The sequence below is a fragment of the Micropterus dolomieu genome, linkage group LG04 (assembly GCF_021292245.1).
Source record: "Micropterus dolomieu isolate WLL.071019.BEF.003 ecotype Adirondacks linkage group LG04, ASM2129224v1, whole genome shotgun sequence".
In the NCBI taxonomy this organism is placed as follows: Eukaryota; Metazoa; Chordata; class Actinopteri; order Centrarchiformes; family Centrarchidae; genus Micropterus; species Micropterus dolomieu.
The window spans coordinates 32,901,780-32,926,685 of NC_060153.1; the positions used below are offsets into that span (position 1 = coordinate 32,901,780).

The following is a 24,906-nucleotide window of genomic DNA, read 5'->3' on the forward strand; positions in this document are numbered from 1 at the left end:
GAGTGGTTGTTTGTCCATGTGTGGCCCTGCGATGGACTGGCGACCTGTCCAGGGTGGACCCCGCCTTTCGCCCAATGTCAGCTGTTAATGTCTAAACCGCTGACAACAAAAGGGAGGACACCCCTAAATGAAAATGTCCAAATTGAGCCCAATTAGCCATTTTCCCTCCTCGGTGTCATGTGACTCGTTAGTATTATGGGCTGCATGAGTGCCGCCGGCTCTGCGGGCGCTCCGGCTCATTGAGGGAACCATGAATGCCAACATGAACTGTGACAAACTGAAGCAGAGCAGGATCCCCTCCCTTCAGAGTCCGGGCCGCAGGGCAGCGTTCCAACACGATAACGACCCCAAACACACCTCCAAGAACGACCGCCGCCTCGCTGAAGAAGCTGAGGGTAAAGGTGACGGACTGGCCGACACGTCTCCAGACCTGAACCCTACTGAGCATCTGTGGGACTCCTCAAACGGAAGGTGGAGGAGCGCAAGGTCTCTAACATCCACCAGCTCCGTGATGTGGAGCAGTGGAAGAGGACTCCAGAGCCAACCTGTGAAGCTCTGCTGAACTCCAGGCCCAAGAGAGTTAAGGCATCGGTTTAGACATTAACGGCTGTGTGATGTGTTATTTTGAGGGGACAGCAAAATTACACTGTTATACAAGCTGCACACTGACTACTTTACACTGGAGCAAAGGGTCATTTCTTCAGTGTCGTCACATGAATAATCATCAAATATTTACAAAAATGTGAGGGGTGGACTCAGTTTTGTGAGATACTGTATGTTTCTGTTTAATTGGGGGGAACCGACCCTTTAACACAGTTAAATGTGGTCATGCTAAAAATGTTAAAGATGCAGTCCTGCTTCCTGTTAATGCTGCCGGTTTGTTCCGTCTCCTTCCTCCAGGAGTTTATCTGGTGAGCCCAAAGAGGAGGGGCGGGACTCGAAGCCTCGTTCCCTGCGCTTCACCTGGAGCATGAAGACCACGTCCTCCATGGAGCCGGGGGACATGATGAAGGAGATCCGGAGGGTCCTGGACGCCAACAACTGTGACTACGAGCAGCGCGAGCGCTACTCGCTGTTCTGTGTGCACGGAGACGCCCGGCAGGACAGTCTAGTCCAGTGGGAGATAGAGGTGTGCAAGCTGCCCCGCCTCTCGCTCAACGGCGTGCGGTTCAAAAGGATCTCCGGCACGTCCATTGCCTTCAAAAACATCGCCTCCAAAGTGGCCAATGAGCTCAGGCTGTGAGCAACTTCCCCTTATTATCACATTATCCTTAAACACTGCGGGAAGCATTCCTCTGTCGCTCTTCTTCGGCGGCCTTCTTGTGCAGTATTCCTCACTATCTGCTGTATGACTGCTTCTTGTACTCAACACTATTTAATGTTATCACTAAATGTTCGCCAGTGAAACCAAATGTTAAAACGATTGACGGCGCAGATATGCAGCAGGTTGCGTTTCATCCCTCAGTGTGCTCATCTCGACAGGTACAGAGGATCCATCCAGAACAAACGCCAGGTCCGCCTGTCACTACCTATTGGACACTACATGTTGGTTTATCACTGTTTATATGCACTAAAGGACTCAGATTCTTCCAAAAAAACCTGGGAAACTGAATTTTGAAACATCGTGTAAAGTGGAAACTTACACAGGTAGATTCTTGATGGAGAAACCTGACGAGTCTTTAAACTGGCTTTTCTTTTTTGGGACTAAACAGTTTGCATGTCAAAGGGTAGGAAAGTAGCTGCATGCTACTGACCTAACTCTTGTGTAATCTGGAGTTTGCAGCAGTGCATGCAAACCTTGCCTTAATCTGATTGTTAACAGTTATCTGGTTTCTTTTACTGGAAGTAAACAGTCAGTGAAACATCACCTCTGCTCTACCTGTGCAACTCTCCTGCTACACTAGTACAACAGCTAGCTGTGTGCAGTTACAGGCCAAAACATACAACATTCACCAAACATTTCAGCCATTTCCTCAATGCTTTCTGATGGCGTAAAACTCTTTTATTTTGTTGCCTTGACCTCCATTGCTAGAGGGGCCAGCTAGTTTGCTTAGCTAAACCATTAATCTCAGCTAGCAAATTTCCACTGACTGAATATGTGCTCAGACTGAATGTGAGGTGACTTGTGGACGCTGCACAATTGCATATAAAGTCAACGCTAAGAGGTGAAGATGGCCAAGAAATACCAGAAAGAAATTTGAATGTTGAGACCAGTCAGAGACTCTTGTAGCACACGTAGCATAGAGACTCTCCAACGGGTTGTATGTTGGTAGCTAGCTACAACTAACGTCTGTACAGTTTGCACACTAGCTGTTTGTGGCGAATAAACAAATTTGTGCTTCTGAACACACTTTAACACTAGTTGGCAAGCTAAGATGTTATCTCATCAGTAACAGAAGTCTATGGGAGGGAAGAATTTAAACGGGCTTAGAAGACGTTTCTCCCCAGCTAAAGTTAGCATAGCGTGATTATTCCCGATCTGATTAAACCGCCAACTGCCTGGATGTGTTTTGGTGAAGCGTTAGAAATGATATGCAGTTGGGTTTGCTCCTGATTTTGTCCATAAGCCACGGCAGCCCGATCATTTATATTTTATTTTTTTGCCATGAAAATGTTATGATTGTGATGATGGTGTTTGCAGCAGATATTCACTCTGCGTTCACGCTGCAGGCCTTTTTGTTTATGTTTAAATGTGGCCCACATCAGACTGAAGTGTGAACTGGCCACCGCGCAGAATTGTGACGACGGTCTGGAGCAGTGGTCAGCAATAGGCGGCCCACGGGCCAAAGCTGTGACTTTGATACCGGCAAAAAAAACAAAAAACTTAGCGGCTGGTGTTGAAACGATGATCTCAGTCACGACATTAAAAAGTTACTCACATAATCACTTCCTCTTATGTGAGTGTCCCTACAAAATAAAAGCGTGAGAACGTCTTTGCAGCAGTACTTTATGTTGTTTAATTGAGAGCTTTTAAAAGTTCTGAAGGAAAGTCAAAAGAGTCTCTGGCTTACTTGACACACCTCAGAAAAAGCTGTCAAAAAACATGAGATCGGATTCCCCTGATTGAGAAACGCAGGTATTTCCTCACTGGGGAAATGAAAATAAGCGTCCGTAGGTTGATGTGGACCAATCGCCGGGGGAGAACACACCCCTGCCCATGCTTAATGTAAAACGATCTTTTCATAATCAATTTCTTGAAAAGGGAGAAAAATAAGATTAGCAGCAACATGGGACTGAACACACAACCTTTCAAACGGGAGTCCTGTGAACTACGGCACACGGTAAATGGTGGATTATAAATGATAAATTGACCATGTTCATCTAATGACTTGGCCCGATGCCAGACTGATTTGCCGACCCCTGCTCCAGAGTGACGTCAGAGTTTCATGAACTCTGATCTGACTGTCCAGACTAAGGTCGCATTTCAGAAAATCTGACCTGTATCTCGTACCCGTTCTCACTCCGAAGTCGTCACATATGGACGCATTTTCAAGACAACTTGGCGGTACTTTGTAAGGCACTGGCGGGCCCCTTAGCGTCATAGTTCATGCACTGGGAGAAGCCCTGTAGCGTTGCTTTTTAACGCTAAAGGTAGGTGTAGGATTTTTAACAGTAAAGTCCCAGTCAAGCAAGAGACCGGTGTTAATTTCCCGTGTGAAACAAGAATTTTTCTTTGTAGGTTACATAAGTTGCGTAACTCAGTATGTAACGCTAACCTGTTATTTTAAGCCAAACCATGATGGGGTTTTTTTTATAACCTAACTAAATTGTGACGTCATTTTTATGTGTACGTTAACGTTAACCGCTAGTTTTATTTTGAAAGTGTAACTGGACGTTGCATATTTATTGTTGCTAATTTAACCGCAAAGTGCTACACATCCAAAAATGACGCTAAAGGGTAGTGTTGTAGTCAAGACCGCCCAAACTGAGACCAAGTCAAGACCACGACTTTTAGGGTCTGAGAGCAGTCAATACCAAGACCGAGGGAAAGCGAGACCGAGTCAAGACCAAGACCAGTTCCCTGCATTGCATGGCACGCAATAAAATGTGGAACGAGATCACAGGTACTTCACAAATTGATCTGAAAGAACTACATTCCCATTAAAACACCCACATTCAAGCCCGAGACGAGACCAAGACCATCAAAAAGTGGTCTTAAGACCAAGACTGGTCTCGAGTACAACAACACTACTAAAGGGCACCCAGGGTGTTAAAAATCGACGCCAAGGGGTCTTGACCAAGCGTTAATACGTGAGGAGTGGTGAGTGAGAATATGTTGGATTTGGACCACGTATCTGAACTGGCTGTTCACACTGTTATAAACAAATCAGTCGCAAAATCGGATTTGGGAAACTTTGGCCTGCCGTCTGAACGCAGCCTTAGTCTCGGCTTTAGCTTTGATGCTGCGAGTTGCACAGTTTAGAGTCGAGGTAGTGAGTCGTGAAGTGTGACGAACAATCAGGTAGCCACGACAGCCTCACTGTTCGGTTGCCTGTGACCTCTGACTTCCTGAAGCAGCAGCCCTTTCACTCCCCGGATGACTGAACGTTATTGCAATAAATACAGGAGCTCTTGGCGATGACGCCGCGTTGATCAAAAACACAAACTGTGCAGCTCCGTAAACCTTTTTACACATTTACAACTGACAGAGCAGAATGTGTTTGTATTATTTTAGTTCTTGTTGTTATTTGCTATGTAAAACGATACCTGTCCAGGTGAATATGTGCAGGTACAGTATTAATCAGTCTTGGCTTGTGTTCGGAGTCTATTTTTATGTGGTCCACACTGTCTGCATTCTTTTCCACCACTGAACATGTTTATTTTACTTTTATTTTTCAAGGCTTTCAGCAGTGAGATGAAACCAGAACCACACTCTCCAGACATGCACTTTTTATTTTCACTTCACATGTGCTCCAAACTTAAAGGACCAGTCTGGTGTTTTTTGTTGTTGTTTATATTTTTCTTATCAACAACAAATCCCACGCACATGTCTGCAGCTCCGAGCCCCATAGTTTCATGTTTAGAAAGGCTTTAGTTTCCATCAAACAAGCAAACAAAAAGGAGGAAATAGTGCATCTGTTGGGGACTACTTTCAGCGGCGGTGGCAGCAGGACTGTGTATGTGGGACTGAGTCACAATAAACTACAGTGTATTTGTTCAGTGAGGCTCACTGATGGGTTTTTTAATTGGAAACAACAATTTACATTTATTCATTTAGCTGACGCTGTTATCCAAAGTGACTTACAATTGCTAAATATGTCAGAGGTCGCAGGGGTTTAGTGTCCTTCTTGAGGAGCTGTTGTAGTGGGAATCAAACCCTGGTTTTCCTGACCAAAGGCATGTGTCCTTTCCACTGTTCCATCGCTCCCCATCAGCAATGAGAGGAAGTAGAGACATTGGGCTGTGAGACGCACACGGGACTTGTTGGTTGGTATATAACATTCACTGCTGGGTTTGAAAAAAAAAAAAAAAAATCACCAGACTTCTCCTTTGAAGGTTAATTCCTGCAGAAATTGAGTTTCTTGGGAACTAAATTCTCTAATCTATTCCACCACTTCTGAATGTCTTGCTTAGTATTTCTGATGCTTCAGTTGTATTGGAGGAAATTGAGATGTTTGCAGTTTTTCTTTCAGTTTTAGTTTTTCTGTATATTTTGAATTTTGTTCCCACTAATCTTTGGCTGCACATCAACAGAGCCGCTAAGTAGCTCTACGTGTCTCTGTCCAACCCGTTCTCATCCCCAGGCAACACATATGGACGCTTGGTCAAGATGCCTTGGCGTCGCTTTTTAACCTCCTGGCTACCCTTTAGCGTCACTTTTGCACGGGTAGAGCTCCGCAGTCAAGTTAGCAAGAATAAATATGCAAAGTCCGGTTAAACTTTCAAAATAAAACTAGTGTTTAACGTGAAACGGTGCGGTTTGGCTAGGTTTATGCACCAAAACCACTTGGATGGGTTTAGGAAAAGATCAAGGTTTGGGTTCCAAATAACTACGTTACTAACATGCATAAGTTAAGAAATGTTACTTACCCATCTGCCCCAACAACCCCCTTACTCTGACATTTTTGTTATTTATTCTAGGCCTCCTTTTAGTGTTTGAACAGTGACGCTCAAGGCTGCCATGTGCATTGGTACCAGAAGACGTGACAACGCGTAGGTATTTGACGTCCTGGGAATGAGAACGGGACGCTCTATTGTGTCGAGGTCCTGAGGGTTCACTGTGCAATGGTTCTCCATCGTTACTGAAACTCGAGAACACTTTGTACTGTATGTTGTAGCACTTAAAGCTGAGAGGGGAACAACCAACACAAATCTGGGATCAGAGACGGAAAGGTGTGAATATGACGCTGCCTTCATGTCGCCTGGGAAAGACTGTAAACTTGAGCCTCTTACTTGAATATAGCCTTCACCTCAGCTCTCGGAGAGTAACTCGTACCAGGTGACCGACTGATTTGTCAGGCTCATTGTTAACAGGAAAGTAGCAGAAGTCCAGTGTAGCCATGATAGGTTCATTTTTAAATAAAAACCACACAAATTAAACTTTTTCAACATGAGTCATTTTGTGATCACAACTGCTAAAATGTCCAAGGAAGGTCAAAATCACGGGCAACTGGACTTGGTTGGAGAGCCAAGAGGCTTCTTCAGTTCTGTCTGACTGGCAGGGAGTCCCAGCTATTTAACCCCTGCACTTGTTATTACAACAGTCGTTAGGGTCATTCGAGTCAAGTTTGAACGACCATTGTTGGCATTGTCTCATGGAGCCAAATGTCAGCGTTTGTTCAGTCTCCTGGGATAAGATGAAAGGACGGTATTTTAAATGGTGTCTCAGGCCTCCTCCTCTGTTTAGCGGTGGTGTCTCTATTTCGGTATAAATGCTCTTTCACTCCTCTTTCAAATGCTTTCCTTTCATCTCTTCCCAGGATTTTGAACAAACGCTCACATTCGGCCTCATGTGACAAATGGTTGTTCAGACTTGGCCTCGGGTAAATATACCAACCTTAACAACTGTCGTTACAACAGCCAGGAGCACTAACGAACCAAGCGGGATCCATCACCTTGAAAACAACCCCGTAGAGGTTAAGTTGCTGGGACTCACTGCCAGTCAGTCCGAACTGAAGAAGCTTCTTGGATGAGAGGCGAAACGTCTTCAAGTGTCTTCAACCAAGTCCAGTTGACCTTCCTTGGAATCTGTATGTTAAAATGCCACCGGAGGATAGAAGTACTGCCATTTGGATTATGTTTAATGACTTTTCTGAGCATTCACTGACCTAAATTAGGTATCCTCATATGGTAACTCAGAACTTTTTCACTCTTCTGGAAGACTTTTTTGAAGAAATGATGCCTATATTCAATGTTCCTACACGATTAGCCCACAGATGTCACTATAATGTGACCTGTTTAAATACTAACTTTAAGTTTCGCCCTCCAGCAGGGGATCCATCAAATGTGACACTGCCATAAAGTATGTTTAAGATTGTTCAAACATAAACTTCTGGTTAAGGTAAGATTGTAGTCGTGGTTACATCAAAAAACAGACTGTTCATAAGAGATGGGACAAACACAATGCACTCATTCACCACCCAGAGCACTGATTTAACAAGAAACCCCTTGAGTCTCGTTGAGAGTATAATGGCGAGCAGCTGAATGGAAAGAAACTGCTCTCTTTTGCTTCCTGATTTTAATTGTGAACCAGAGACATCAGACATTTGGGAGTCGACAAAATCTGTAAAACTACTAGTTATATCGAAATAAAAAACAAGGTTAACAAAAATACAATCGGTACACCTAAATAAAAATCAAACACTTTTTTTTATTTCACCTCTAAAATACTTAATGTTGGTGTAATTTCAATTTATTGAATTCAATAACATACAGTAATTATTTTGGAATTCAGCCTCCTAGTTGTAATTCAGATACAGAGATACTTTCCAGTTGGTGGAAAGAATTACAGACGTGTCAACAAACTGGGGGTCTGATGAAGGCAGGAAACTCACAGTCACTGGGATTTGCATCTAAGTAAGATTCAATACACTAAGCTGAGGAAGCAAGAAAACGTGTTAAAGAACCACTACAAGTAAGTAACCGTATCCAAATAGCTTTTCTAGCTTAATCTGTGAGCGCTCTGAAAGAGGATAACCAAAGGTTTGGGTTATTCCAACGCTTCAATGCTAAAAATGTCATACGTTCCAGACTTGAAAGATTGAAAGAAAGAAGAAAAAATCTGAAAGTTAACATCCAAAACTATGCTAAAGACCGCCTCCTGCCAGGTGAGCAAACACATTCAACTCCTGTAACACTGCTGGTCTGGTTTCATGAGTTTGAGTATTAAAAGTGTTTTGTTAGCTTGTTAAATTGTAAATTGCTAGCTAATTAGCCAACATGCTAAGCAGACTTTTAAAGAGAAGGTGTGTAAGGTCACACGCTTTATGCTAACAGTCATGAGGTCACTGTAAGTTAACATTAATTCCAATTTAGCAGAGTGGTAGGTAATCTATGTTTGTGTTTAATTATCAGCTATGCTAACGGTCCTGTTGAAACTCCAATGGGTTCATGCAGTGGCAGAGAAAGTGTGTTTAGCCTGCTATCTGGACAGCATCAAATCACCTGCTAATGCACAACATTATTCTAGTTAACATAACAGAGGAACCTCTTCTCCAGGAGCTCCAGATAATTAACAGACAAATCAGATTCAGGTAAAGTAATTTCCTCTGGTTTAATCATTTCATGGACAGCGAAGTAACCATTTAACCTAAACTATGTTAGGATGTTAAAAGAAGTGTAGTAAAACACCGATGCTTCATTATGACCAGCTGTACTGTATTTTAGTTATTTTTAACATATCAGTACGTTGGGAAACATTGTTCATTACTGAAATCACGATTTGAGGAAGAGTTTCCCGTTTAATGTGCTGAATGTTCTTGTTGTGTAAGTTTCCTTTATTTAGGCTCTGTGTTTACTGTGTAAGTCTCACAAATCACATGTAGAATAATCAAACTGATGGCATCATACATGTAAATTAAACAGATAGTTTTGTTAGTTTAAATTGTTTTCAGATTAGTAAAACAATAACTCGAAAACATGTGATCACAATATATTGAAACTGATTGTCAATAAATTATCTCTTGTTGATCAAGCCATCCGTTCTCCTCGCACCAGCCAATCGTCATCCAGATCTACTTCTGTGTTGGAACGAGCTCATCGATGTCTCTGCCGCCCTCCAGCCTCTTCTCCATGGCGATGAGCAGTTTGACCCCGTCCACCACCAGCTGGGTCAGTCCCACTTCGCTCACGCCGAAGGTCGCCGCATTGCTCACACAATACAGCGCCGGGGATTCTGGGAAATGAAAAGGCAGGTTTGAAACTAGATCTATTGTCTTCAGGTCTAAACTCATTTACAAGTCACATGTCCCTTACAGACTTAAAACCACTAAATAGCTAATCCTGGCCCCACCCCTAACCCTGCCTAAACCAGACCAAGTAGGTTTTTGTGCCTAAACCTCACCAAGTGGGTTTTGGGGCCTAAACCTCACCAAGTGGGTTTTGGGGCCTAAACCTCACCAAGTGGGTTTTGGGGCCTAAACCTCACCAAGTGGGTTTTGGGGCCTAAACCTCACCAAGTGGGTTTTGGGGCCTAAACCTCACCAAGTGGGTTTTGGGGCCTAAACCTCACCAAGTGGGTTTTGGGGCCTAAACCTCACCAAGTGGGTTTTGGGGCCTAAACCTGAACAAACTGTGACATTGTTTTCACAACGTTAACCACGTCTTTAATGTGACGTGACTCCGCCGAAGTAATTCAAATCTGATAGGATTCCTGGTAAACTCAAGGTTCAACAGGAAATATCTATCAGCTGTTTAGGAGCATTAGTTGCTGTTGATACTTTCCCAGAGTTGAGGCCCAAACCCGCAGATGGAGGCTTTACTGTTAAATGGGTTCATTGTTCAAGAAGTGGCGGAGAGTCATCCCAGCGCATTAAAGAAAAGTTATGAACAGACTGAGAGCTGGAACTGCAGATGTTAGGGGAAAGGTTAGCGGTGGTTGTAAACGCTCTCAGCCATCTGCCGATATATTAGTGACAATACGATAAACTGCGATTCAATGATAATTTAACACTATTCAATTAATCTATTAGGATATAATGTTTTACATTTGTGTTACAGATACTGACACATGTCAGGGATCTGTAGTTACTAGATGTGAGTTTAAACGACCTCCTCACTCTAATTTTTCCCTGTGAATTATAAATACACAGTAAATTTCCAGCTTCTAACTGAGAGCTGGACATGCGGTTCTACAGACAGATCTGGTTCTCCCTTTGTACCTGTTCTGTCTATGCAGATCCTCAGTCTCTTCAGGACGTCCTGCAGCCGTTTGTGTTGTGGGAGGTGCTGCAGTTTTAGGTGGACCCTGATCCTCAGACCCGTCCCCACGTCGGCCGGAGAGCTCGACACCCACCCCAGCTGCTGCTTCCAGATGAACGGGTGTCTGAGCTTCCTGTAGAAGTCCTCCAGCTGGAAATACAGAGAGCAGCAAACTGCCAAAGGCTCAAAGCTGCTGAAGGTCAAAGGTCAGAGACACTTTGTCAAGAACTCAGAAACTCCCTCAAAGATATCCTCCACAAAAAGTCTCACAGTATGAGGTAGTACTTTTCAAGGGCCGAGAACTATTTGGAGTAAGTTTGTAGTTTTTAACTTTGCTGACAAGCTCCATTTTAAGAACCATGGAGTTTTACCCTGAACCATCCTGGATCTTTGAGGCCGAAACTGATTAAAAAAAAATCTGCTGACAAAATATCAGCTCATAATAAACAAACAATCTCTATACAGACTTTCATGTGACCAAGATAAACGCCAAGCTGGACGTTTTACAGTGTAGAAATCCACTCATTGTGAACTGCAGTATTTCGTTAGCGGCCGACTAAAATCCAGATACCGATAAATCTGCAACGAGGTTATATCTTCTGATATGTTTGCCTGGTCCAGTTCTACAGAGGTCCACTGGATGATGTGACCTGAGATTTATATGAAAGAAAGTGTCACAATAGTGCACTAGTTCTAGACTCTGGACTGGCCTGTGTGCTGATTGCTTAGGTTTGGTCTGATAGAGCATTATACTGTTATACTGGAAATACATTAGGTTTGGTTCATTATCTCACTTAAGTATAAACATCTGGAGGAAGGCAGCAGACATCTAAAAAGCCTTGTAAATTATAATCTACGAACCAGCTCTCATTAGAGGTAGAGAGGTGAGAAACAGATTAATTTTAATGAAAGAAAACCTTCCAGAGAGTCAGACCGTCACTGACCTTCTGCAGGTTGATGCAGATGCATTTGAACGCCTCTGCGATGTTGGCGTCCATCCGCGTGGACACGAGCCTGAGGTGGTCCTCCATGTTGACCCAGACCACGAGGCTGCCATCTTTACTCACCCTGCAACGAGGAATCACGGGACATTACATGTTTGACAACAGTCTGAGTCGTCAGTCTAATTTAATTCTCTATTAAACTCCACAGGCAGCAGCAGGCAGGTTCAGTGTTCTTAGGAAGTGTGACGTTTGGTGTCTTGCAGACCGATTTGAATAACTGGTCTCTCAGGTTCCAGTTCCTGCTCCTAATGTACGCTGGTCCTGCATTACTTTCATCTGGGAGCTCTTTTTTCCAAAGTGTCTTTTGGAGCAGTTTGGGGATCAGTGCATGCTGAAGGACAGTTTGTAGGGGCTCAGGAGGTGGAGCGCTCCAGGTTTGACCCCTGGCTCTTCCAGAGGGTTCAAGTGTCCTTGAGCATTGAACCCTTAAACAAGGTTGGTACCAGCCTCTGCCAACACTAGATGAATGTGTGAGTGTTGGTCGTGTTGTAAAGTGCTTTGAGTGGTCAGTAAACTAGAAGAGCACTATATGAACCATGAGTCCATTTAACATTTGACATGTGGACAGAAGGAGCTGAGGATCAAACCTCCAACCTTACAGTTCATGGCGGAGCTGTTTGACCACCCTTCTCTCCCTAGAATATAAACCAGACTGTTGCAGACTGACCAGACTGCCCTGGCGTCGGGCCAGTCCCGGGCCACACCGGTACGAAGCTGGAAGGAAGACGGAGGGTTCAGGTTCAGCTCCCTCTGCTGCTCCAGATTCAGCTCCTCCAGTAAGAGGAGTCGACCCGGCAGCTGCTCCTCGTCCAGCCGCTGCAGAGCTGAGAGCAAAGAGGAGACTCTGGTTTACTACGACTGGTTAAAGGGATAGTTTGGGATTTCTGATGTGTTGGTTGCGCACTGTATAAAGCAAATGGCTGTCTGACAGCGAGATAAAGAGCTGAAAATATTAAACACTTGAACTGATATAACTGATATTTTTCCGTGGGCATTCTTTTAGGTGGTTGCTCCTGTCCACAGCAGTACATTGGCTAACCCCACTTCAAAAACAGCTGAAACTCAGACATGCAGTACCTCTCATGGCCAGCGTGAGGAGCTGTCTGCGCTCTCCTCGGCTGCAGTGCGTCGGGAAGCAGAAGTCTTCAACAGCTCGAACAACACTCACCTCACAGCGTGCAGCGTATGACCCGTCCAAGTCATCGCCCCCCTGCACAAACACCAGGGTTAGTCAGGTTTCGCTGGTTAAACACGGGTGTTTGGCCAGAAAACATGAAGGAACCTTAATGTTTTTGAGTTAATCGTTTGACTGCAGGCTGCTGCTTAGCAGCACTTGAATCAGAAAGAGGAATTTGTCAACACATTCTACCAAAGTGTTAACATAGAGTCCATAAGCTGTTCTGTTGAACCTAGAGTACATCAGGGCCTCTGGAGACATAGATGTGTTCAGGGTTCACGTGGGCAGTTCATTGGGTCACAAAGCAGTAGGGTTGAGCGAGATCTCGGCTGAAACGAGTATCCGTTACAGCTGAGTACCATCAGACTAAAATGTTTCCATATCCGTTTCCTTATAAACTTTAAAGATAGGAACCTTTTTTTAAAATAGATCTTTAATCTAAAACGTGACTCTGAAGCTCAGTTCTGAGGCTGTTCTATAAATAGTTTTCTAATAAATAGTGAATATAAAAGAAGGTTAAAATCAAGGGCAACTGGACTTGGTTAAAGATACCTGAAGACATTTCGTCCCTTATCCAAGAGACTTCTTCAGTTCAGGGAAGCCATTTATTCCCGGGTCGAGGAACCGTCTCTAAACAGGGGAGGAGGTCCGGAACACCATTTATCCCCCACTTACAACTCTGTCCTTTCATCACTTCCCAGGAAACTCAACAAGCATCACCTCGATGTCGTTCAGACCCGGGAGCACTAACAAACCAGTTGTATCGACCGCACAGAAGTTAAACAGCTGACGTTTTAACTGAGTTTCTACGATTTACTGAAGTTACAAAACACCCGGTGAAATACATCTGCTGTGAAACCGCAGTTCTGAGGTTTATATTTAAACTCCGTAATCAAATCCACATTAGTAAAACACGCGGCGGTCTGACCAGCTACCTTCAAGTTGTCGTAGTTGAAGTCGCTCTCCGGCGTCTGGCTGGTGATCTTGTGTTCGTGATACGCCTCGATGACTCGGTCGAAGAAGTCGCAGAACAGGATGTAGGACTGGGCGTCGCCCGCGACACACCCCACAGATACAGGACCTGACCAGTCACCTTCAGACACAAACGGTACAGAATGATGGATAAATTTACAGACTACATCCGTCCAAATACGGGAAAAAATATGTTGAACTTCTATTTCTAAAGATTTTATTTCCATTCAGTCAATTTTCCATCTAGTGGCCATTAGAAGAACAGCTGAAATCTTTTCCTGACGTGCATCGTCCATTAACATTATACATTTCTGAAATAAACTAATAAATAAAATGTAATCAACAGTAAACAAACAAAAGTCAGACATGCTGACATCATGCTGACATCATGCTGACATTACCCAGACAACGTGCTGACATCACGCTGACATTACCCAGACAACGTGCTGACATCGCGTTGACTTCCCGCTGACATCACGCTGACATCACGGTGACATCATGCTGTCATCACAACATCACGTTGACATCACGCTGACATCACGCTGACATTACGCTGACATCATGCTGTCATCACAACATCACGTTGACATCACGCTGACATCACGTTGACATCACGCTGACATCATGCTGTCATCACAACATCACGCTGACATCATGCTGACCTCACCTGGTTCCTCGAGGCCCGGGCGGATGACATCATCGAAGATGACCCCGCTGTGGGTGCAGCGGTCGAACTGACGGCGGTACATGGCGGGCGTGAGGATCCGTCCCATCCAGGTTGAGTTCCTGTGCAGGTCAGGAAACTCCTCCTCAGGAGAACCTCTCCTCAGGTGGAACTGGGACATGGGGTCAGGGGGAACCAAACTCTGGACGCACAGGAAGTTGTCATAGGAGACGGGAAGAGCTTAAAGTCAGAATGATGCCACCACAGTGTTACACTGACGTATGAAAGACCTCCAACATGACACGCTCTTAGCTCTGAAAACATCAGGATCAGTGGTTTACAAAATGGCGGAGAGACTTCCTGTCAGGTAGGAAGGTGAAAACAGCTGGTAGGGTTGAGACCGAGAGTTCCCTCTTGGCCTTCAAGGTCCACTTAGTAGCTGTTTGTCAGGGAAAATAATTCCTTCCCAAAGAATACGGAGTCAAATAAATGTGTTGAATCATTTCTTTGTGTAACGTGGCCACGGAGAGAACGCACGGTTACTCTCCCGAACTCAGCATTTCCTCTCCTTAAGTACAGAACAAGTACAAAAAATGGTAGATGAAGGAAAACAAATGGAGTATTAGCATACACTCAAACAAACTCTTCCTGAGTATGTGGCATCAGATGTTTCTCTGTCTCTTGATTGGTCTGTTAAAACTCTCACCTACATGCCAGCAGACGTTTATAGTTAATCAGACAACCCTTTGATTAGGAATAAAAACCCTGTGACCAATGCTAATTTCTCACAAGTTAATTACAGTGAAATCCTAAAAATCAGCAACTTATAATGTATTTCTCACATGTTCTAGAGCTCTCAACAGTATCACATGATCTTCCTCAGCAGACAATCTTCTCAAGATTGACCTTTCAATCTTTAAAGAGCCTGAACATCTGCAGTCCCACGACAAATCTGCAAAGATCACGTGATGTGACTGAAAGCTCCAGAACAGCTACTAACTGGAAGTGAAACTGTTTTGGTGCTAAGAGTTAAAAATTTAAAGACAAACTAAACGTTTCCTTTGTCTTTGGTCTTTGTGGATCAATAACAGTCTTTCTGCTTGCCTGTCATCGGTTTAACCCTCAGAAAACAAAAACATAAACTGACTGTTCAGGATTTTAAAATGATCCCCGCTGAAAGTGATTCACGGATTCAGAGGTGAGAGCCGAGGGACTCAACTCACCACATTTTAAAAACACTGAATTTGTTTTCATGAAGTCATTTTAAGCTGTGACTGTCTCTCTGGGAGAGAATGTGAACACTGCAGTGACTCTCTGTCGTATTAATAAATCATCACCGTCTCACACTGGATCCTAAAGATTACCTCCAGAATCGGCCGGTACCTCGACTCCAGGGCAAAGACAACTGGAGCTGCAGCGAAAGCAAAACGTTAAACACATCATAGGCTCCTTTAAAGATGTGGAAACGATGATGTAACACAGTGAAACGCGTTTTCGCTTCTTTCTTTCTTTGTTAATTTTGACAGATAACTGATGAACTGATGGACGAGTCAATCCTAAAACACAAACAACACAAAGAAAACTCGCTGAAATCTTTACATATCACATGTATTCATCAATCACTAAAGATCCATGTTTGCTTCTTGTGAGATTAAACTCCTACAAATCAAAAGTGAACATGTAAAGAATTAGATGTTGAAAAGCAGACGTGACGGCGCAGCAAACCCTCCATCAGTCATAAATCACTAACTGAGACAGTTTACTGAGAGGAAAACACAGAGGTATGCAGAGAAACACTCACGTTTGACCTTCCACATGTCGTCGGCGTGTGATGGCAGAACCAGACGGCCGTCAGCACAACAAATGGTCTAAGAATAGCGGTGTTGGTCCTGAGCAGCTCGTCCTGCCGCCTGCAGGGGTCCAGTTACAGTCCAAACAATGAAGGCCTTTTTATAGACGCTCACAGGACGCCGCCGCTGTGCACGCTCACGGTCACGTCCATCGGGATGGGAGGATGTTTCTGCCCCAGAAGAGGAGAATCCTGAAGCTCTCTAATGGGAGGGTGTTCACATATTCACTTTAAGTTAACTCATCTTGAAAACACCCCTGGTTCAACTCACAAATTAAAGTTCATAAAGTTGATATACCAACAAAGTTGTTTTCTTAGTTGATTGAACTTGTTCAAGTTTAAACTTTGTATTAAAACAAATAATTATTTTACTTTATAAGCGCAAGAAAACTTCCCTTAACTAGTCTAACCGACAAACATTTCTGCTTTATTCTAACTCAGAGTTTCAAGTAAAAACAACTTAACTTTTATATTACTAGAGAATTGGTAATGGGCTGTTGTCAGGTTCCCCCTCCACCGGGGGCACTAGTCCTTCCTTGTTTACGACAAAAGTGTGTGTATTTTAGTTGGAATTTGAACGCATCTTCTCTGCAGGGTGTAATTAGTTGATTATGTCCATGCTGTATTGCCCTGATTAAAAGAAGACAGTTTTTCTCAAACTCAGAAGATGCAGAAACAATGTTTTTGCGTCAAAATCCAAAACTTGTCAGAGCTCTTTGAGTTGAAAAGAAGAAGTTAAGTGGACATATGGGGCTATAATGATTTACAGTGTTGTTATAGCTGCAGGTGAAATACACAAGCAACAGAGGAAGGATGCTGGTGTTCACTTTATACCAACAGAAGTTATCTCATTGCACTTTTCAGTTATAATAACTGAAGCAGCAGGGTGTTGAGCAGAAGCATTGCGTTCACATTTCTTTCCTTTCCCTCCTTTCTCCATCATCTACCACTCTGTAGGAGTCGACAGCTTTGTGGAAAAGTTCCCTGAAGAAACTACAGTTTGGTGGAAAGACAAACGTGTCTTCCTCATCTGACAGCACTACATCTGTTTCACCAGCAGGTGTCGCTCATTCACTCTGTTCACTGGTTTCTTTAAGTGGTGAACATATGTTCAATATCATCTGCTGCAAGGCCTCAAACACAACAACCAGTGGTGGAAAGTACCGGAGTACAGTTACTCAAATAGTGTACTTGGTACTCAGTTAGGATCTACTCTCCACTTTTACGTTTTTATTAATGACCTCATGACTGTGGTCGGTGGAAATTGCTTTTGGTACAGCACGGTAGTTAAGCTCAATCCAGCATCGCACCAGGCCGATCACTAGTTAATGTGAGCTTCACTGGTCGTTCGTGAAAGCTGCTCGCACACTAAAGCATCAGTAATAATAATCCAGTGTAACAGGGCTCTCTGCTCCATAATCTGTGCTTTTCCCTTTGATACTTTTGACGCTCTCTGCTGACTGTACTTTTACCAACATTTTGAATAAACTTTGTGTTCATTGCTTCCTCAGGAATACAGGGAATGATGTGGACATTGATAATAGACAGTACTTCCCCGTCAAAGGGCGTAGGCTTGAATTCTTCCTCTCAGGTGATCGAATGATGAAAGTGAAACATAAAGAGTGAATCAGCCTGTGAGGTGCGTCGTTAATTCCAACTCAGTCTCTCGTAGTAAGTAAATACAGTGTGAAACTGGTTTTGTCTTATTTCTATTTGTTTTAATTTCTTTGTTTCTTACTTTACATCTCACATTGTAGGATTCTGACAGCCAGTTGCAGGATGGAAAACAAGTTTTCATCTGACCGGGTGGCAGCAGCTTCACATTGTGGTAAGATGGCGGCCTGGATTTTTATGGGATCTGATGTTGATGCTTGTATGTTGTTCCTCAAATGTAAGTCGCTTTGGATAAAAGCGTCTGCCAAATGAGTAAATGTAATGTATTATAATGGACTGTTTATGACCACTGTGGCTTTAGAAAACCAAACAGTCCCAGTGTCTCGTTGGTCTTGTTCCTGAAACCGTGATACCAAAAACTTCAGGAACTAACACAGCTGATGTGAGCCAGTTCAGCTCGAGGGTGGTTAAACACAAAGTGGTGATTTGTTTAATGTCTGTCTGCTGTCAGTTATTACATAAACAATAAGCTCAAATACAAGAAGAGAACAGACCTAAAATAGCAGTAGGAAAGTGCATTGGTATGCAAGATGGCGGCTCAGCGTTGCTCTCTCTGGTGCTTTAAACCACCTTCTTCACGTATATTACATGAATCTGTTCCCGCGTTGCGCCCTCGCACTGTTGTATTCTTGTTTGCAATTTGCTCTCTTTCTGGGTGATGAGAACATTTGACCGTTATGCTGATGAAAGTTTCAGTATATGTTTGGGGAGTGGGGGGGTGTCACTGTGACTGATCTGTGTTACAGCCACTACGCAAAGTAGTGCAAACACACCTATAACAGGCAAATCTTGGCCAGGTGCAGTAGCGTCCTGTTTTCTCTGGAGCTGCTGGGAGGTGGATCCTGATTCCTTTGGACAGAGGCGGGCTAACGGTTTCCCCCCGTTTCCAGTCTTTATGCTAAACTAAGCTAACTGGCTTCTGGTAGTAGCCTTATTTTGATTGGACAGATATAAGAGAGGTATTAATCTGTACATCTGTCAGAAAGAAATTATGCATATTTCCTTTCTATTCATTTTACTTTACCTTTGAAGATATACTGGTTAGTAGTAATAGGCCTAGTAGTTGTAATGGTTAGAAGATGCTATCTCAGGTTCCAGATTAAATAATTTTATATTTTCATTTTGTCAAAACAATGAAATGGTGATAATTTAGATTTGTGTCATTCATTTATTCTTCTATTCTTTGGTTTTTTTTAGACCTATTTTGTCTTCATATGTCAGGGGTGCGTCTCTGAATGCTCAGCCACTGATGAAAAGAGTTGTCCCTGCTTAGTTTTTGTTTGTCTCCCAGCAGAGAAACCTGTGGAGCATTCAGCTAAACCTCTGAGGGAAGCAGGAAGCACAACAATCAATGCCCAGGATAGAAGTTTCATCATCAGTCCTTATTTAAGGGACGTAACCGGAAACAACAACTTCAGCATCACATTAGGTTTTCACACTCACACATAAACACATAATATCTTCAGAGGTTTAAACCCGTTGTTTTTGGCTCATTTCCTGTCATTTTAGATTGTCATTGCGCCGCGCCCTCGCAGTGCGTCTCGTCTGTCGTGGCGTCTGAAACCGATGCGTTGGGGAAGGCATATGACAGAAACCCCGAGTTGCTTGTCACGAATAGTAATACTCGCACTGCGTTGACACACAAAGGCCAGAACCTGGACGTTCAGCGTCTGGCTGATCAGCTTATCAACACGCAGTCTCTGCTCCGTCAGGCTCTGGTCAGTCTCATCTGCGAATACGTTGGGTATCAGGACCTGCCCCGGCTCCACAGTTTTGCCAGGCAATTCGCCTTGCTTGAGCAGCCCACCTCCGCCGAGATATTGAGGGATGACTCGCCTCAGTGTGGTAGCAAGCTTAACAATAAGTCTTTTCCTTCCGCTCGTCCAACCGCTGATGTTTTACCACCCACGTCCGCCTCCAGTCACAGCCTGCAGCAGCTTTTTGAACGAGTGGACAGCTTCGACGCTCGACTCCAGGCTCTGGAGGCAGACCTCAGGGTCAGAAGTGACCTTATTTAGACGAGAGTCGAGCTCGGGATGGATAGGCCAACGCGTGTCTAACAGAAGGCTGTGGGAGCGCATGATGGCTAAACGTGCTGCGCGCCTCTCCATCCAGACGAATACTAAAAATCAAATAAAGTCTGTGGATTTGTTATGATGAATCAGTGTTGTGTATTAAATGTAGTACATTATTACCGTTTTTACGCAAATTACTTTTAATACATCAAATTCCTGTTTTGGAGCTTGGTTTAATTCCTGCATTTCTACTTTATGGGCTGCATTTATCTTTGTACGAAAATGCAAAGAAAACACGTCATCAAGGTAAACAGCTTAACCTGTCTGTCCAGTGCAGACAAACACTGAGATACTCCAACAGGTTGGACACAACAGGTTCAGCTTCGACAACACGTAGCAAAATGTTTCTTCGCCGTTCATTTAAAGGCTGTCCTTTCTGCAGCAGCCTGGGTCACACTGTGTGGTTCAAACATTATGCCCCACTAAGAAGGGAAAAAGTACACGGGCGTATGTCTGAGATGATAAATATATAAACTTTGTGATAAACTCATTTCAGTGTCCAGGATATACAAATTGTATGTACAAAAGAGTGCACCGCTCGGAACGTAAGTGTCATACAGGTCACTTGGCTGAAAACGTTTATCCGGAGTTAGTGTGTGCCTGATAAGATCCCACCATATGCAATATGGGAAGATCAGAGTGATTGTGTGTTTTCTGTGAATGATAAGCCCATTGCATAAGAGAAAACACGGGGAACAGAACAGGAAAATAAACAGCTGTTTCTGGCCCTCTTACAGGTCTGTGTGGTCGATAATGTTCCATTTAAGCACAACGTAACCGTGATCTTTCTCTCCGGGGCCACGTATAAGGTCACACATGAGAGATTCAACTGTATTGCTTAGATTATAAACTCTCGGCGAAACAAAAACTATTCATCCATCAGTGACGCTGCGTTGGTGTTCAGCAGGTGAGCCTTGTAGGTGGGCTGATTAAACAGTGATCCCAGTCAGACAAACGCACTGAGCCAAGAGACCTTTTTAAATTTAAATTAAAAAGTAAAGATTTAAAAAAGTCTCTCCAGGAGTCTTAAAGGAGTTCACTGGCTGCCAGAGAAGATGGATGATAACCAATATTTCAGTTCTGTTCACTGTCAGTTTGACTTCCAAATAAAAAGTGTACATATGTATTTACTACTGTATTAACCCATCACAGTATTTGTGCATTACTTGTCTACAGCTTGTTCCTACCTGCACAATATAAATGTACTATATCAGTTTACACCAGTCTACCTCAGGATTATATTTTAACTTCTGCACTATTATTTCTTTGTCTTATTCTAAGTTTTTCTCACTGTGTGATTTTCTTTTTGTGCATTTTGTCTGAGCACTGTTGGAGGAGCCTGAGAACGTCTTTGCATTTCGTTGAGGAGAAACAGGAAGACATCACACTGACTCGCTGCAGTAAGCTTTATTGACCTTTTCTTATACATTATATGGTATTGACTCAATTTCCGTTTGCGGTGTTTGTGTTTTGGAAGCGTATTTTCCTGCTCTAAACTCAACCCAGTTTAACGAGTTAGTGCTTCATTCCAGCGGCTAATTAACCCCTTTATGACTGGAAATCATTAGGCAGACATTCCTACACTACATGTCTATCTGATGGTGCTGTAGCTAAATTTAAGGAAGTGATTCCATCAGCTTTTTATTCAATACCATATCCCATATCGAATGACACTCAATTGTTGCCCCTCCTCATCTGATTTTAAAAGTTACAACCCTTGAAAATGATTTCATGTTAAGAGAAAACCTCCTGTTTCCACTGACTCATTTCACTTCACAGAGATAGCAGACCACCTCAGTCAGTCCCTCAGTCAGAACTATCTGATGTAGGATTTAAAATACAGCCCTATAAATTGAGCTAGGAAGTTTATCACCGCGTGTTTTTACTGAATCATGAGAACGAGGGTAAGAACCAGGTCAGGTTTGAGCCCATTTGAGTTTGGGCACCCTCCACGAACAGGGATAGAGTTCCCACTGACACACATCACCGTGAGAATGACATGTTCAAGTATTTGTCCTTGGCTCTGGTCCGTCTACGTCAGCAGGTTAAAGAGGCGCTACTCTCTTCAGCAACACAACCGCTGCACAGCCTCCAGCCAGGGGGTTTTGAGGCGGTTAAGGACTTTAGAACAAAGCACTGGAGCGTACAGAGGTGGAACGGACCGGTCCAGGTACGCCTGACAACATACACGGCGGTGAAAGTAGCCGAAAGAGCGCCACGGATTCACGCCAGCCACTGCAGGAAGGTGCTGCACCAGCACGGTAACAGATCAACAAGCCTGCACAATCAGCAACTGAACCACTGTTTTCCCTGACCTTGTGTTGTGAGTGAAGGAGGGATTGAGAACGCTTAGGCACCCTTTGTCTCGGACTCACAGGCTGTTAGACAGCAAACATCAGCACAAGGGAGCTAGTGGGAAAACTCCTGGTCTCACCACTGCTGATTTAAGTGACGCCATCAGAACAAGCAGGGTGAGTAGGATGTTTGTCCCCTGAAGGAGACTTTCATGGCTTCCAGTCAGACCCCCAGGCATGTGTGGCCTATTTTAAAAGCCTAATTGATCATTAGAACAACATTTCTGGTACAACAGCTTAAAAAGACTTGTGTTGATTAAAGAAGTGGGAATTGTTGGTCTTCTGTAAATAATATCACAGAGGACGGTCTAGACCTGCCCTATATGAACAATGTTTCCAGACCTTTATCACAGTGTGCCATTTTTGTAGTTTTAATTTGCAATATTAATATTGTTTCATGTCAATAATATGTTTGATCTGCTTATTATACTTTCCCTGATCACATTTAGCTTGTGAAAACAAGGACATGTCTTTATGCTATGACTCCCTGCTATATTGTATTTGTATGATATCATGTTGCTAATAAAGTATTTTTTTAAATAACGGCTTCTGTCTTCTACATGTCCACACAAATTGGGCGGGAATAAGTTTGCGCATGTGCAGAACAGACCATACAGAAAGGTGGCGTGACTTCAGCCAATCTTTACAGACTCTACTGCGAGGGGGCGTGGCATGAGCGAGGGACACGGTGTGTGCGAGGGGCGTGGCATACAGTCTGCAGCCGGACGTTATTGCATTTAAGTTTGCAGAGGGCTAAACCGGAAGTTAACTGGCTTGGCAGGCAGAAGTCAAAAACGTGAACCATAGAAAGCCCACCGCCAGCTCGCATTCTAGCATGAATAAATACATACAATGCTTACAACAAGGTGAACATTAATCAAAGTACAAATAAGGGAGCTTTCACATCTACCTCGTTTGGTTCGGACTTTTCAGTTTGGTCCGTAACAAAATTTCAGGTGTGAAACCTCCCTTGTTGAAGTTTGGTGTATAAACCAGAAACAAATACAAGCATGGAGAAATGTATTGAAATAAGGACACAATAACAAATCTCCCGTGACAGATCATCCTTTCAAGCAGACGGCCGCTACAGAAGCTCGCTGCCACGTCCATCTTTGGTCTCTCCTCAAACGGAGCAGCAGAAGGATCGCTTGTTGTCTTCTCCTCCTGTCCTGTCGGCGACGTTATAATGACAAGGATGGTTGAATGCGACTAACCTTCAGTATAGTTGGTAATAATAATAATATAGTGGCAAATATGTTGATTTTTATTCATTCATTCTTGTCAAAGCTCCCCGCTGAACTGTTTAATAAAGCAATCAATGACAAGTACATTTATTCATTTTTATCCAAAGCGACTTACAATTGCTCTACATGTCAGAGGTCGCACGCCTCTGGAGCAACGAGGGGTTAAGTGTCTTGCTCAGGGACACAATGGTGGAGGTGTCACAGTGGGAATTGAACCCAGGTCTCCCACACCAAAGGCAGGCGTCTTATCTATGCGCCATCACCACCCCAAGCGGTGGGAGACGCAGCCCACAGAGACGATGACGACAGGATGCAGTGTTGCCAACTTTGTCACCATGAAATAAGGGAGAAAAAGTGGCACTGCAGCAGTGCGGGTAGGGTTTTGTATGAATGTACAGTGTATTGTTTTAAGCAATTTGTCATAATGATAGCTAATCTCTTAATTAAATATTTGGTAGCTTTAATAATAGTTAATTTACAAGAGGTAACTTTAACACAGCCCTTAAATGAAACTACTAGCCTATCTGTTACCTTCACTATTTGTCTAATACAAAACACTCTTGTGACTCTTGTGCTGTAGGTTAGAAAAGGTTCTCCCCTTCATGTACACATGACGAACTTAAAAAGAACATATCTAATGTGTTTTATTTCCAGTTCATGCTTTTTCAGGCAGTTAATCAGAACTTGATGAATATCATTTGCAGTTTCATTACTATCTTCATAAAAGTCAAGTAACTTGCAGCGCAGAGAGATCTGTGTTACTGAGGGACAGACTGGGATTCTTACTGCTGAATCTTTAATAGCTGCAAGCATGTAGGCCTGGGGTTGACTGTGAAAGTATCAGGCATGTTTGTCTTATAATAATTACAACAATTATTATTATTATTACCAACAGCTGCAGCTGTGTTTGCAACCTGAGCTTTCTTTTCTTCGTGAGAGGGAAGAATTTAGAAAGTTGCGTGGCGCTGCAGAGAGGCCACAGCTGCAGGAGTGCATGGATCATGGTGATATTCATCCAGCCAGAGGGAACAACCACCAACCGTTCACAGCGTGTCGGCCGTACTAGCGACACAACCCGTACCGGAGAGGAAGTGGAGCGGACCGGGGACAGGAGAGGAAGTGGAGAGGACCGGGGACAGGAGAGGAAGTGGAGAGGACCGGAGACAGGAGAGGAAGTGGAGAGGACCGGGGACAGGAGAGGAAGTGGAGAGGACCGGGGACAGGAGAGGAAGTGGAGAGGACCGGAGACAGGAGAGGAAGTGGAGAGGACCGGGGACAGGAGAGGAAGTGGAGAGGACCGGAGACAGGAGAGGAAGTGGAGAGGACCGGGGACAGGAGAGGAAGTGGAGAGGACCGGGGACAGGAGAGGAAGTGGAGAGGACCGGGGACAGGAGAGGAAGTGGAGAGGACCGGGGACAGGAGAGGAAGTGGAGAGGACCGGGGACAGGAGAGGAAGTGGAGAGGACCGGGGACAGGAGAGGAAGTGGAGAGGACCGGAGACAGGAGAGGAAGTGGAGAGGACCGGGGACAGGAG

General features: G+C 43.9%; 3 protein-coding genes and 1 long non-coding RNA gene across 18 annotated transcripts in view; 3 read left to right on the top strand and 1 right to left on the bottom strand.

The window, feature by feature from the left end:
- The window catches only part of LOC123970372 (serine/threonine-protein kinase MARK1-like), a 30,303-nt gene extending 23,763 nt beyond the window's left edge, over positions 1–6,540 (top strand). For all 5 annotated transcript variants that reach the window (XM_046048389.1, XM_046048386.1, XM_046048388.1 and 2 more), the window contains one exon: positions 901–6,540. In XM_046048389.1, coding sequence (XP_045904345.1) covers positions 901–1,243 — 343 coding nt within the window. In that variant the 3' untranslated portion in view covers positions 1,244–6,540. The remainder of the gene's footprint in view (positions 1–900) is intronic.
- Positions 6,541–7,656: 1,116 nt separating this feature from the next.
- On the top strand, positions 7,657–12,332 carry LOC123970388. Of its 5 annotated transcripts, XR_006824956.1 has the most exons (6): positions 7,657–8,074; positions 8,191–8,267; positions 8,515–8,693; positions 9,135–9,353; positions 10,337–10,565; positions 11,313–12,332. It is a non-coding gene; the product is annotated as an uncharacterized LOC123970388 (long non-coding RNA). The 5 variants fall into 5 exon arrangements; XR_006824955.1 differs by having other exon boundaries at positions 10,337–12,332; XR_006824957.1 differs by having other exon boundaries at positions 9,157–9,353; positions 10,337–12,332.
- zgc:172076 lies at positions 8,689–16,223 on the bottom strand. Of its 6 annotated transcripts, none has more exons than XM_046048402.1 (9): positions 15,978–16,223; positions 15,541–15,587; positions 14,180–14,378; positions 13,476–13,633; positions 12,441–12,573; positions 12,031–12,187; positions 11,304–11,427; positions 10,320–10,509; positions 8,689–9,334 (listed from the first exon to the last, which is right to left on the bottom strand). In XM_046048402.1, the coding sequence occupies exons 1-9, from the start codon at positions 15,991–15,993 to the stop codon at positions 9,174–9,176; spliced, it is 1,185 nt and encodes a 394-aa protein (XP_045904358.1). In that variant the 5' UTR covers positions 15,994–16,223; the 3' UTR covers positions 8,689–9,173. The 6 variants fall into 6 exon arrangements, with proteins under 6 accessions (XP_045904358.1, XP_045904357.1, XP_045904359.1 ...); XM_046048401.1 differs by lacking the exon at positions 15,978–16,223 and adding an exon at positions 15,019–15,128 and having other exon boundaries at positions 15,541–15,669; XM_046048403.1 differs by lacking the exon at positions 15,541–15,587.
- LOC123970384 lies at positions 12,390–22,231 on the top strand. 2 transcript variants are annotated; one of them, XM_046048409.1, is made up of 5 exons: positions 12,390–12,589; positions 17,537–17,664; positions 17,783–17,853; positions 18,991–19,128; positions 19,209–22,231. In XM_046048409.1, the coding sequence occupies exons 3-5, from the start codon at positions 17,805–17,807 to the stop codon at positions 19,715–19,717; spliced, it is 696 nt and encodes a 231-aa protein (XP_045904365.1). In that variant the 5' UTR covers positions 12,390–12,589; positions 17,537–17,664; positions 17,783–17,804; the 3' UTR covers positions 19,718–22,231. The 2 variants fall into 2 exon arrangements, with proteins under 2 accessions (XP_045904365.1, XP_045904366.1); XM_046048410.1 differs by having other exon boundaries at positions 18,994–19,128.
- The last annotated feature ends 2,675 nt before the right edge of the window (positions 22,232–24,906 follow it).

Bases quoted from the DNA above. Each gene is read 5' to 3' on its own strand.
- zgc:172076 (XM_046048401.1), bottom strand. From the start codon at position 15,619: ATGATGTGTTTAACGTTTTGCTTTCGCTGCAGCTCCAGTTGTCTTTGC. The intron at 12,574-13,475 runs GTAGCTGGTCAG...GTGTTTGTGCAG, and splicing joins TCAACTACGACAACTTGAAG to GGGGGCGATGACTTGGACGG. The intron at 12,188-12,440 runs GTACTGCATGTC...CTTTGCTCTCAG, and splicing joins CCTCACGCTGGCCATGAGAG to CTCTGCAGCGGCTGGACGAG.
- LOC123970384 (XM_046048409.1), top strand. From the start codon at position 17,805: ATGGAAAACAAGTTTTCATCTGACCGGGTGGCAGCAGCTTCACATTGT. The intron at 17,854-18,990 runs GTAAGATGGCGG...TTTGTCTCCCAG, and splicing joins GGCAGCAGCTTCACATTGTG to CAGAGAAACCTGTGGAGCAT. The intron at 19,129-19,208 runs GTTTTCACACTC...CTGTCATTTTAG, and splicing joins CAACTTCAGCATCACATTAG to ATTGTCATTGCGCCGCGCCC.